A 12,782-nucleotide genomic window follows, 5' to 3' on the forward strand; every position below is an offset into this window, starting at 1 on the left:
TGCTGACCACGGGTCAGTCGTGACAGGCAGCAACTCAGTGGGGAGACAGGCACTTACTTTAGCGTCTTCAATCTGTTATCATTTTGGCCTGGTTTGGGTCTTTTGATCTTCAGGTCTCTGCGCCTAGACACACAAAGCAGAATCAGCATGATTTACAGGAAAACCAGGGCCCTTCATGTGTCTCCTGGACATGTCACCCAGAGTGTGATGGGCTAGGAACACTGTCTTTTCCTGTACTGAAGATGAAAGGCCCTGAACTGTGCCCCTGAGGAGCTCCTTCCAGGGCACCCTGCATGCTACAGAACAAGAAGGACGGGGGTTTGTGGGATGCTAAAAAGGGGAGAACTTTAAAACTCAAGCAGCCTCACTGCTGAAATCCTCTAGGCTGACAGAATTGTCGAAGTAGAAATTTCTGTAGAAATGAGCTCCGTAGGAGGAGGGAAGGGCATCCTTTTTTGTTTGGGATTGAGTAGTGGGAAGGACTTTCTTTGTAAAGGTCTAGCACAGAATTTTACTTTCAGTGCTGGGATCAAACACAAGACCCTGTACATTTGAGACAAGCATTCTATTAAAAGAATTTCAACTAAAAATAGGGACACCCTGGAGAGCAGGCCAAGCCTGGCTGGGCTCCCTACTGGCTGTGTAACTCTGGGGAAAGTTCTGATGACCCCATTCCTCAGCCTTTTCCTCCTCCCAGAGAAGGAAGAGGAGCCAACATTTCACTCCGGAGAGGTTGTTCCCTGGATAGGAACCAGCACGCCTTGCCTTCTCCACTCTGATGATGGAGGAACCTGTATGTAACGTCTGGAGACAGAAACTTTTGTTTTGTATTTCAGCACCCATAGGCTATGTCTGCCATATGAGACAATTCCAGCCAAGAGCAATTAAGACAGAGCTCAAGTCTTTTACCCTTTGTTTTTTCTATATGCATGGTCAAATAGATCATACAATCTGTCACACAACGCAGGGCAAGTTTCCTGCCCCCTTTCTCTTACAGACGTCTATCCTCCCTTTTGAACTGGTCTACAGGAATGGGTAACACCATACCTATCGTAAGAACGCAGGAAAAGCTCTAGGTTTCCTTGGTTGATATCTTGGGCAATTCGTAGTCTGTAACTTTGAATCAGCTCCAGGTTGGTTCTTAACTCTTCCTAGAATAAGCAGAACACATATTCTAAGCTACTGAGATCAGACAGAGAACCACACACACACACATGCACATGCACACAGGAGGCAAGACCTGTAAGAAACGGAATCCTACCGGGAATGCTAAATGGAATTTGCATTGGAGGGAAAAAGTATATTCAGGAGTCATTAGGAAGATAATAATTTCAGAACAGTATGTAAATATCTTTGTCTCACCACAAAGCATCTTAGAGAAACAGAGATAAGGAAAAAGCCTGTATGCCTTCTACAGCACAAGGGTGAAGAGAGCCAAGAAGATAGAAACAGCTTTCTGAAATAAAAAGCACAGAAACAATTACGCCCAGAAAGCATGGCTGAGGCTCTAACTTCCACCCGACAGCATTACAGTGAGAAAGGTGAATGGTGGAGCTGGGAGCTCAGTCAGTCAGTCCCTGAGGCAGACAGGAGAACCTGTGAAGGAGCACCCAGGAAACTCAGACCTGAGAGGCAGAGATAGCGAGATCCCTGGGGCTCCCTGGCCAGCTAGCCTTGCCTAATCATCCAGGAACAGGTCCCAGTGAGACTGACTCAACAGCGGGACATCTCCCAAGGACAAAGGACAAACTGTCACTAAAGAAAAACACAATGCATACTCACACACACACACACACACACACATACATGCACATACATTCATCATGCACACACACACATACTCATGCATGCGCACACACTGGTGCATGCCCACACTCACTCATGCATGCACACACAAATAAACAAGAAATGGATAACATGACAGGCAGTAATTTATAAAGTAGTAATTAGGCTGAAATGACTAGCCACGGAGAGAAACTTGAGCAGCAGAATTTGAGGTAGAAAGGGAAGAAATGATACTTTGAAACAGATTACTGTAAAAGACAAATATTTCTGACCTATGACCCATTAAAACTTCTAATAGCTTTGTCCTTGACCACCAGATTCTGACCCAAGCTAGGGTGTTTGCAGACCTGGAGGCCCTTGCTGAATCAAGCTACAAAACTGCTGGGGTCTAGGAAGTCACACAAACATCAAAGACCATGGGGAAGTGTCCTGAAAGGAAAACCAAAACTCCCCAGTTCGCCAGCCCTCAGTTGGCTCAGACAACGCTGATTTTGGAAGCGGCCCAGCTTGGCAATGCATCCCTGCTCCCACTAACTTTGCTGCAGGAGACACCTCTGATATGTAGGTTATGATAACAGTTGCTTAGCAACAGCAGGAGTTTGAAGGCTGCTTTTGTGGGAAACACTGGCCCTTCATCTGAGCCTGTAACTATCTGATGGGCTTAGAGTTGAGTCAGTCTTCTGTGCTCTTCTGATATTTGGATCAGATCCCTGTCAGCTCTGCATGTAGACATGTTGGTCATCCGGGAAATGTTTTGCAGAGATGTGACCCTGAAGACTCTTTGCTTCTTCTGCTCTGGACATACCCTTCAGCATGTGTCACAGCTCAAGATTTTCAACCCTACTAGGCCCAAGCTAGCTATAAGGCCTGGGTGCTTGTGCAAGACAGTCATATCAACAGCAGGAGAGACTCAGCAGTTCCTGGGGGAAATCACTGGATGAAAACATTAAGAGTAGGAGGTTCATAAATAAGGAAGACATCTTTTGAAATGGTGCCCATCAGAAGCAGAAAACCTTCACCATTAGTGTACCTCAGAAGCCCAGGTTGTTGCTGCCTTTTTTCTGTGAGTAGCAGCCTGACTCCCACTGAAACCCTTAATGTTTTCTGTATGCTCAAGCCAGGATCAGACTTCTGCAGCCACGTCCCAGTAAAGCCTTGTCTGTCATGGTCCTAATACATGGTTTTGGTCCCCTTTCTCCTGTTCCATGCCACCAGAGCCCACACTGTGGGGCATTATTGGTATATGAAGGGCAGACAAGAACCTAGTCACGAGTGCAAATATTTAAGGCAAAAGTAACTTATAATAATTCCCCTCCCTCTGCTACACATGGATTAAAAAAAAAAAAAAACCAACCACAAATCAGCTGGGCAGTGGTGGCGTACGCCTTTAATCCCAGCACTCGGGGAGGCAGAGGCAGGCGGATTTCTGAGTTGGAGGCCAGTCTGGTCTACAGAGTGAGTTCCAGGACAGCCAGGGCTACACAGAGAAACCCTGTCTTGAAAAACCAAAAATAAAATAATATAATATAAAATAAACCGTACTCTTTTGTACATCCTGTTAGTATATATGTTTCCACTTCCACTTAGGCCTGGAGACAGCGTAAGGACATGGAGAGCAATCCCATATTTTTATATTATGTTTCCTACACCCCTGCTAATGTGGTTGCTTTTCCTTGTGATCTGAGACAGGGTCTCACATAGCCCAGGCTGACCTCCAACTCAGTAGGTAACCAAGGATGACTTCGAACTCCTTCATCCTTCTGCCTCAGCCTTCTGAGAGCTCCAGCTACAGACGAGCATTCCATACTTAGCTAAGACAGTGCTGACGTGGAACCCAGGGCCTCAGGCAGGCTAGAGAAAGAGCTGTATCCCAGCTCACAGTGACTGTTTGTATCTTAAGTTTTTTAGTGTGTGTGTAGGTGGAAGTCAGAGGGCAATTTGGTGGAGTAAGCTCATTCCTCCCGACTTTACAGAGGGTCCAGGTTTTGAACTCTGCTCACCAGGCTTGAGTGGCAAGCACCTTTACCTGCTGAGTTACCCTGCTTGCCCATTGTCATTGTTTGGTTTTTCTGATCTGGTAGATAGTCATGTGGGATAATCAGTTTCTGGTGTGTGTGTGTGTGTGTGTGTGTGTGTGTATGTGTGTGTGTGTGTGTGTGTGTGCGCGCGTGAGCATTCATGTGCACGTTTCCCATGGTGCTTGTCAGAGGAGAGGTTACATGGAGTCTGTTCTTTCTTTCATCATGTTGGTCCCTGGGACCAGACCTAAGACCCCAGGTTTGGCAGCAAGCACTTTTATCTACTGAACCATATGACTGCCCCATTGTGTTTTCCTTATTAGTAAAAATGAGCATTATTTATGCTTTTTGTATAAAAGCTTAGGTGGGTCTAGGCTGACGTGGAACTTACCATGTAGCTGAGGCTGCGCTTTAACTCCTGATATTCCTGCTTCCACCTCCCAAGTGCTGGGATTACAGGGCTGCAGGAACAGCCTGGCTATAATTCATGTTTAAAATCAATATCTACAGCTAGATAAACTAAACCTAGTTTATTCTTGTTGGCCAAATCTTGTTTGTCACTTTGGCCAAAAAAATGCTTTAAAAATCTTGGTTTTATTTCTTTCTTTACGTGATGAGGGTCTGTATGTGTGTTAGAGGACTATGCATATACAAGGTGCACTAGGAAGCCGGAAGAGTACACTGGATCAGCTGGAACTGGGGCATAGCTGTGAGCTGCCACGTGGGTGCTGGGAGCTAAGCCCGGGTCCTCAACGAGAGCAGCAAGTTACGATGTCTTCCCTTCTTAAGTGAGATGTGACTGACTCTGGGCGTCCTCCTGGCTCCGACTGGGGGAAGCACAGGAGCGTCACTGATGACTTCAAAGAAAATCTTCATTCAGAGACAGAAGGGAAATTGTAATCTAAATGTCCTGCCAAGCAGGGGGAGAAGGATGAGAAGGATCGGGCATTCTTCAGCTTCCTCCCTACCCAAGCTTGACCTCTCCCCAGGTTCCGCCAGCTTTTCAGTCTACGGTATAGGTATGGAGCTCTCTCTCTCTCTCTCTCTCTCTCTCTCTCTCTCCCTCCCTCCCTCCCTCCTTTATCATTATTTTTAAGCTTATCTGTTCAGATCTAAATATCAGTCTAGTGATTGATGACCAACCCAATGGTAGGGTCCCAGATCCATCCAGAATGAAGCATGAATAAGAAAGGGGAATTTTAATAGGATCCTCAGAATCGGGATTCCTGGAGGAAATGCCATGCTGGAAATGAAAGCTTCTACCCCAATATCTGTGCACCTGGAGAAGGCTACCGCCAGTTCCAGCAACAGGCCCACAGGCAAGTCCACATTTGCATACTTCATGGGTTTTGTTTCTTCTCTTTCGTTGCTGATGCCTCTGTAGCAACATGGCCACAGACTGAGGATTTCTCTCTCCCCTGTTTTGGTCAAAACTAAAAGACAAACTAATTTTTCCATATGAGAATCTGGATGTCCTACAAACACAGTGATTTCTTTTGATGTGGGCAAATGTGCAGACCCAGAGCCAAGCGTTTTGGCCAGGAGCCCTGGTGACAAGCAGGTGATGTCTTCAGCTGGAAACCAACCAGGGGAAAGGAGGCTTAGTTAGAAAGACGGAAGACCCTAATGTTGACCTCTAACCTCCACACACATGTGCATACATGTACATAGGCATCACAGCATACAAACACATACATCTGTAACTCACACACACTCACACACACACACACACACACACACATTCACAGAGTTGGGGGGGGGGGCAGAATTTGAGCTGGGCTTTGGAGTTGAGCCAGGCTTCAAATGTCTACTCCAGGGAGAAAGACGGGTAGAGATGATATGAATATATGTGTGCTCATTATGAAATTCTCAAAGAACTAAAGCTCAAATTAAAAACAATTATCAACCCAATTTATAATATACTGTTTTGGGCTACCAAACTTGGGAAAAATAACTAATTTTGGATATCTGAAGCAATAGTTTTTTATTTGTTTTGTTCTTTTGAGACAAAGGGTCTCAAAGACAGGGTCTCTGTGTAGCCCTGGCTGTCCAGGAACTAAATTTGTAGACCAGGCTCTGCATTCTGGAATTCACATATATCCACCTGCCTCTGCTCTCCAAGTGCTGGGATTAAAGTTGTATGCCACCACACCCAGTTATAATTTTTTGTTTATTTGTTTTTTGGATTTGGTTTTTTCGAGACAGGGTTTCTCTGTATAGCCCAGGCTGTCCTGGAACTCACTCGGTAGACCAGGCTGGCCTCCAACTCAGAAAATCTGCCTGCCTCTGCCTCCCAGAGTGCTGGGATCACAGGTGTGTGCCACCACCGCCCGGCCTGTTATAATTTTAATCTTATTGAAAATTCTTATTTTGGGGGCTGGAGAGATGGCTCAGCAGTTAAGACCACTGGCTGCTTTTCAAGAAGACCCTGGTTCAATTCCCAGTACCCACATGGCAGCTCACAGCTGCCTGTGACTCCAGATGCAGGTGGTCTGGCTCCCTCACACAGACAGGTATATGGGCAAATCATCAATGCACATAAAAAGAAATAAATCTTTAAAAACAGAAAGAAAATTCTTAAATGTGCGTATGTTTTTGCCCACATGTCTGTCTATGCACCAGATGCCTGCAGTGCAAACAGAAGCCAGCAGAGGGTGGAAGATCCTCTAGGAATAGAGATTACAAACACACTTTGGGGCTAGGACTTGAATCTGGCACCTCAGGAAGAGCATTCCGTGCTCTTAACTGTTAAACCATCACTCCAGCTGCCTAAAGCAGCTTCCAAACTACTCAGCATGCACATAATCCTTAGGTGGTAAGAGCCTGCTCTATCTGACCTTCCATTCTCCTTTAGGGGTATCTAGGATTAAGGATGCAGACTGACTGAGCAGCCTCCGCCCCTCCCTGTAACTGCCCACCACACTCCAGCCCTCACAGCTCCATACCTCATTGCCCAGTCAGTCCTTCCCTCACTTTCCCTTAGAAAACAGGACTGGAGGCAAATCCCCCACAACAAGCATCCCAGGACAGCAGCCATCCTGCCGGAAATGTCAGTGTCCAGCAGCCCGTGGTTGGATGAGGTCGTCTCTAAGCTCCTTTCACAATAGCATCTCAGCATTCTTTGCTATTTCCTCTGAAATTTCTATTCCTGTGAAGGCTTTCCTGAGCCTCTCGGTGGCTCTAAAGCTGTCTGGTGAGGCATCAGTGTTGTCAAACATTCCCAGATGGCATTCTGCTCACGGGGGACAGGTGGGGAAAAGGCTGCTTTCTGTCTCTGAGTGCCAAGATCTGTGAGGCTGAGAGCAGCCTCTCCCACAGGCCTGGCCTTTGCAGGCTCAGGTGCCCTTCTGACGGCACGGGCCATGCTCTCTGCCAGCATCCATACATTGCAAGGCGCCTCTTTCTTTCCTGAAGCACAGTAAGGCTTTTCGTACACGCCAATAAAACAGCTCCTCTGGTTGCACACATGCTTACCTGCCCAAAGTGATGAGCCAAAATTATGTCCACGATGTTGGTGGTCAAGCCTGAGAGCTAAAAGATAAAAAACTGTGTTAACAGAGTTAGCATGTGTGAGCATTTCACGGGCAGTCCACTAAAGGGAGGTGTACTCTACACATAGTATCCTTTAAAAACAAATAAAAACACAAATCAGTATCATTTCAAAGAAATGTTAAAAAAAAAAAAAGCAAAAAAAAAAAATATAAGGAAGAACTAAGTATTCCTTCCATGGCATGAGCTGAGTTTGTTTTGAAACAGGGCTAGAAGCCGGGCGATGGTGGTGCACGCCTGTAATCCAAGCACTCTGGGAAGCAGAGGCAGGCAGATTTCTGAGTTCGAGGCCAGCCTGGTCTACAGAGTGAGTTCCAGGACAGCCAGGGCTATACAGAGAAACCCTGTCTTGAAAAACCAAATCCAAAAAACAAAACAAACAAACAAACAAAAAAAAACCAAAACCAAAACCAAAACAAAACAAAAACAAAGAAACAAAACAAAAAAAACAGGGCTGGAAGGAATAGTGGCCATTCCTTTGAAAATGTGAGACCTGGGACTGTGGCCTCTGCTGCCTCCTCCTGCCCCTTGTTCTGCATTTACCCTGGGTTAATGGGAGGTAGAGATTGACTTACACCCGCCCAAGACATCCAAGACACAAAAATTAAGGTCCCTTCTAGTTTCAGCCATCTTTATTTCAGAGAGTGGGAGGAATAGCTATATTTACAGAACGTTCTCACATTCTGAACATTTCTCTCCCAATTCTTCCCATTTCAGAATGATGCATCGCACAGTCTAATAAATGCGGCAATCTGTGTAAATCTGGAATCAGTCTATTTTTAGGAAAAAATTCAGCTCAACATATCGCATCTCAGCAATTCCCCTTTAAGCGTCTGCCTGGGTTCTGGACGGAATTCCCACTGAGGACTTGGATGAGTTCCAGCTGGGGATGCAGGAAGGGGCTGAGGAGAGTCATGGCCAGGGTGAAAGGTTAGGGAAGACAGATGGCCTGAGATCCCCGCAGGCTGTCAGAGAGCCTCAGCTACAGTGGGAGAGGAGACTGAGTAACGAACAACCCAGCCCACTTCACGGCTGCCCCATTCGTACTGCTCAGACCCACGTGCTCTGTGAATGTCACCAGGTTGCTACTGTCTAAGTGTGGAGATCAGTACATCCATGTGCTAGGCGGACATTTGCATAAGTCACACTGGTGGAGGATCCCACAGCCGCTGGCAACAGCGTTGTTAGTACACTCCATCCAAAGCCAGGGAAGGCAATATTCCCCAGAAGGATATACATGTGGGGAGAGCAGACACACTGTTCAGAATCTGGCCTGCTGGTAGGCAGGACATACATGCAGGATTTCATTTGCCTGGAATTGGATAAGTAGACCAGGCTAGCCTGTCCTTGCCTCCAGAGCACTGGGATTAAAGGCAGATGCCACCATGACCAGCCCTAGATAGGGTTTCCTTTTTGTTATATTCCTTTTTTTTTTCCTTGATTTTTTGAGACAGGGTTTCTCTGTGTAGCCTTGGCTGTTTTAGAACTCACTCTGTTGACCAGGCTGGCCTGGAACTCATAGAGATCTGCCAGCATTCTGCCTCCTAAATGCTGAGATTAAAGGCGTGCTATCACCAAGTGGCAAACAACATATTTTTTGTCATGTGTTCTGCATTGTATAAAAAATTTTGTTGCTCTATTATTGGAGCAACTTTAGATTTTTTTCTCCTTGTAAATTGTTTTATGACCTCTACCGGTACCTGATGACACACATGTACCCACACTCCCACACACACACACATATCACACAACAACAATAGTAATACAAACATTTGTGAAGCATTTGTATCAGCAGCTGGCTCAGCAGGTCAAAGATTTAGCCTGACGACCTGAGTTAATCCCCAGGACTTAGGGAACCCCTGTAAAAATCCAGATGGCCCAGAGTAAGCTGTGGTGGAGCAGAAACCAGAGACACTGCTTTAGCAAGGTGGAAGGCAAAACAGACAACAGACTCCCCAAAGTTGTCCTCTGATCTACACACACACACACACACACACACACACACACACACACATCAGTTTTTTAAGAGTGAGGGCATAGTAGTACAGACCTGTAATGCCAGAATTTAGGAGCTGAATTCAGGAGAACCAGAGGTTGAAGGGCATCCTCAGCTATAATAGGAAGTGCAGGCTAGCCTGGGCTATATAATACCTTCTCATCAACAAGTAACTGGGTATGAAGACACACATTACCCAGCACTTGGAAGGCTGAGGCAGAAAGAGTTCCTCAAGGTTGATTCTAGCCTGGGCTATAGAGTGGATCCTGTCTAAAACTACTAAAACCAACTAGCCAACCAACCAGCCAGCCAACCAACCAAACCAACCAACCAACCAAGGACCCTTTCAAATAAAAATAAATATGTAAAATTATGAACAGGAGAAAGAGAGGTGCCTAGGGAATCACTAAGACACATCTGTCCATGTGTCTCTGATGGCTTTCCCAAACAACGGGATCTGACCCGGAGAAAGAATAGATCCCTGGACTCATATTGCCCTGGTATGATTGGAAGGCAATACAGTGCAGAGAGAGAAACTGGGCCACAGGGGCAGGGAGGGTGGGGGCCGCACCAAGGGCTGTGTCTTGTTCTCTCTGTGATGCCTTTCCTGTATGTCCACATGTCAATTGCCTCTCCCTCTCTGCTACAACCAACTCAAATATCTGCACTGTGAGCTGATATAAATCTTGCCTCCTGTTATTCTCTTGGATAATTTGGTCCTAGGTGCACAAATATAAGTGATCCACGCATCTCACAAAGGACTTTTATGCAGAACATTTTCAAAATAATAAATGCATGGTGATGGCTAAAAGACATTTACAACATGTCTTATACATACACATACACATATACATATACAATATACACAGACATAAGAGGCTGGGGGCTGGAAAGATGGCTCAACAATTAAGAGGTTGTTCTTCAGAGGAACTAGGTTCAGGTCCCAGAAACTACAAGGCAGCTCAAGCCTGTCTGGTACCTCCAGGTCCAGGGAATGCAACCCCTGCCACTCCACTTTTGGCCTCCATGGGACCTACATACACATGATGCACAAATATTCACACAGACAATACACATATACACAAAATAAAAATTAAGGTTTGTTTTGTTTTGTTTTGTTTTATTGGATTTTTGGATTTGTTTTTTTTTTTTTTCGAGACAGGGTTTCTTTGTATAGCCCTGACTGTCCTGGAACTCACTCTGTAGCCCAGGCTGGCCTTGAACTCAGAAATCCGCCTGCCTCTGCCTCCCAGAGTACTGGGATTACAGGCTTGTGCCACCACCACCCGGCAAGTTTTTTAAAAAAATTAAAAAGCCAATGTGATGGTTTATATATGCTTGACCCAAGGAGTAGCACTATTAGGAAGTGTTGCCTGTTGGAGAAGTTGTGTCACTGTGGGTGTGAGTTTTAAGACCCTCATCCTAGCTGCCTGGAAGCCAGTCTCCTCCTAGCAACCTTCAGATAAAAATGTAGAACTCTTTGCTCCCCCTGCATCATGCCTGCCTGGATGCTGCCATGCTCCTGCCTTGATGATAATGGACTGAACCTCTGAATCTGTAAGCCAACACAATTAAATGCTGTTCTTATAAGACTTGCCTTAGGCGGATTTCTGAGTTTGAGGCCAGCCTGGTCTACAAAGTGAGTTCCAGAACAGCCAGGGCTATACAGAGAAACCCTGTCTCGAAAAAAACAAAACAAAACAAAAAAACCCAAATCAAAAAAAAAAAAAACAAAAAACAAAAAAACAAAAAAACCCCAAAAAACAAAAAACAAACAAACAAACAAAAGACTTGCCTTGGCCATGGTGTGTGTTCACAGCAGTAAAACCCTAACTAAGACAGAAATTAGTACCAGGAGTGCGGTATGGCTATGAAAGGCCTGACCATGCTTTTGTTTGGAAGAATGTAGATTTTGAGACTTTGGATTTGAAAAGCCATGAAATGCTTTAAGTGGGGCTTAATGGGCCACTCCAGTAGGAATATGGAAGACTTTGCTGCTGAGAGTCATTTGAACTGTGCAGACCTGATCTAAGAGTTTTCAGTGGAGAAGAATTTCAGTAAGTGGCCTAGAGACTGTTCTCGTGATATTTTGGTGAAGAACATGGCTGCTTTTTGCCATTGTCTGAAGAGTCTGCCTGAGGCTAAGGTGAAGAGACTCAGATTAATTGCATTGGCAAAGGAAATCTCAGAAATGCCCAGCATAAACTTTGTCCTTTGTTAAGTCTCATGAAGAGCATTTTGAATAAGCATGGCAAGCACAGAAAGGAAAAATATAAAGTAGATGGTTTGAATATTAAAGAGGCACCAGGATGTGAAATATATCTGAATCCCATGTTCAAAGATATTAAACTGAACTAAGAGAGTGGTATCTTGGGGCAAGATCCTACCCAACTACGTTTAGGTCCAAGCATGGTGGTATATGCCTTTAGTTCCAGCATTCAGGAGACAGAGCCATGCAGATCTCTGAGTTCAAGGTCAATCTACTGAACAAGTTCTAGGACAGACAAGCATAAGTGGTGAAGGAGTTGGAAAACAGAAAGCTGGTGATAATGCAATAGAACAAGGGGTGTGGGTCATATGCCAGCCCAAGCAAGCAGTAGACCTCAGTAACTGGCCACGTGGCTCTGGCTTTAGAGTGAAGAACAGAAGGGACTACTGGGACAATTGATGCTGGTTAGCTGGAGCTAAGAAATTAGTGGTGATTAAGAAAAGACCAGCATCACTGAGGTAAAATCTTTTGGGAAGTGTTTTTTGAGTACAAAGAAGTTCCAAAGGTAGCCAAGGTTGCACTTTATGCGGCAGCTGGTCTTGGTAAGGTGGTACTGGTTTTGAAGGCATGAAGGGGTTATGGAGAGCAGCTGAGACTTGGCATTGTGAGAGGCCATTGGTGAAGGTGCAGCCTCAGTTGCAATTGATGGCCCAGGACTAAAGGGGTCATGCAAAGAAGTTGAGGTTTGGCACCATGAAGAAAGCCTGAGAGATTATTGGTGAAGCCTAGTTGCAGAAGAAGATCCCAGTTTTCTGGAGATGCCAGTAGCATGAATGACCACCAAAAACAGCAGCAGCAGTGGAGTGGATCAACCAGAGCCTAGAGGACTACAGAGGACAGAGCTGGAAATGTGACCCAAGCCCTTTGGTGGAGTCTAGAAGATCATGTGTCCCAGACATTGGAACAAGAAACTGTAAACATGGAGTTAACTCGGAGACCCCAAGATGCTCGAGATGCCAGAACTGTGGGATATCTACTGGGGAAAGCTGCTAATGGGGAGTGGAATCAGCCCAGGAGAAAAAAGTTTGTTGCAGTTAACAAAGATAAAAAAGGAGTTGGAGATCTGAAGACTGCTTTGGCATCTGACATGGAGATAGAGAGTTTGGAGTTTGCCCAGCTGGTTTCCTGTCTTGCTTTGGGAATTATATTTAAGTGATTGGATGAA

At 45.4% G+C, this 12,782-nt stretch overlaps 1 protein-coding gene across 1 annotated transcript in view; it reads right to left on the reverse strand.

Annotated features, from left to right (window-relative positions):
* LOC127684974 (protein NDRG3-like) overlaps window positions 1-12,782 on the reverse strand; it is a 42,630-nt gene that overhangs the window by 8,193 nt on the left and 21,655 nt on the right. Inside the window, exons 8-10 of the mRNA XM_052181725.1 lie at window positions 7,278-7,334; window positions 1,048-1,151; window positions 58-123 (exon numbers count right to left, since the gene is read on the reverse strand). Of these exons, the coding sequence (XP_052037685.1) occupies window positions 58-123; window positions 1,048-1,151; window positions 7,278-7,334 (227 nt within the window). The remainder of the gene's footprint in view (window positions 1-57; window positions 124-1,047; window positions 1,152-7,277; window positions 7,335-12,782) is intronic.

This window comes from Apodemus sylvaticus, chromosome 5 (assembly GCF_947179515.1).
Source record: "Apodemus sylvaticus chromosome 5, mApoSyl1.1, whole genome shotgun sequence".
NCBI classification, from domain to species: domain Eukaryota; kingdom Metazoa; phylum Chordata; class Mammalia; order Rodentia; family Muridae; genus Apodemus; species Apodemus sylvaticus.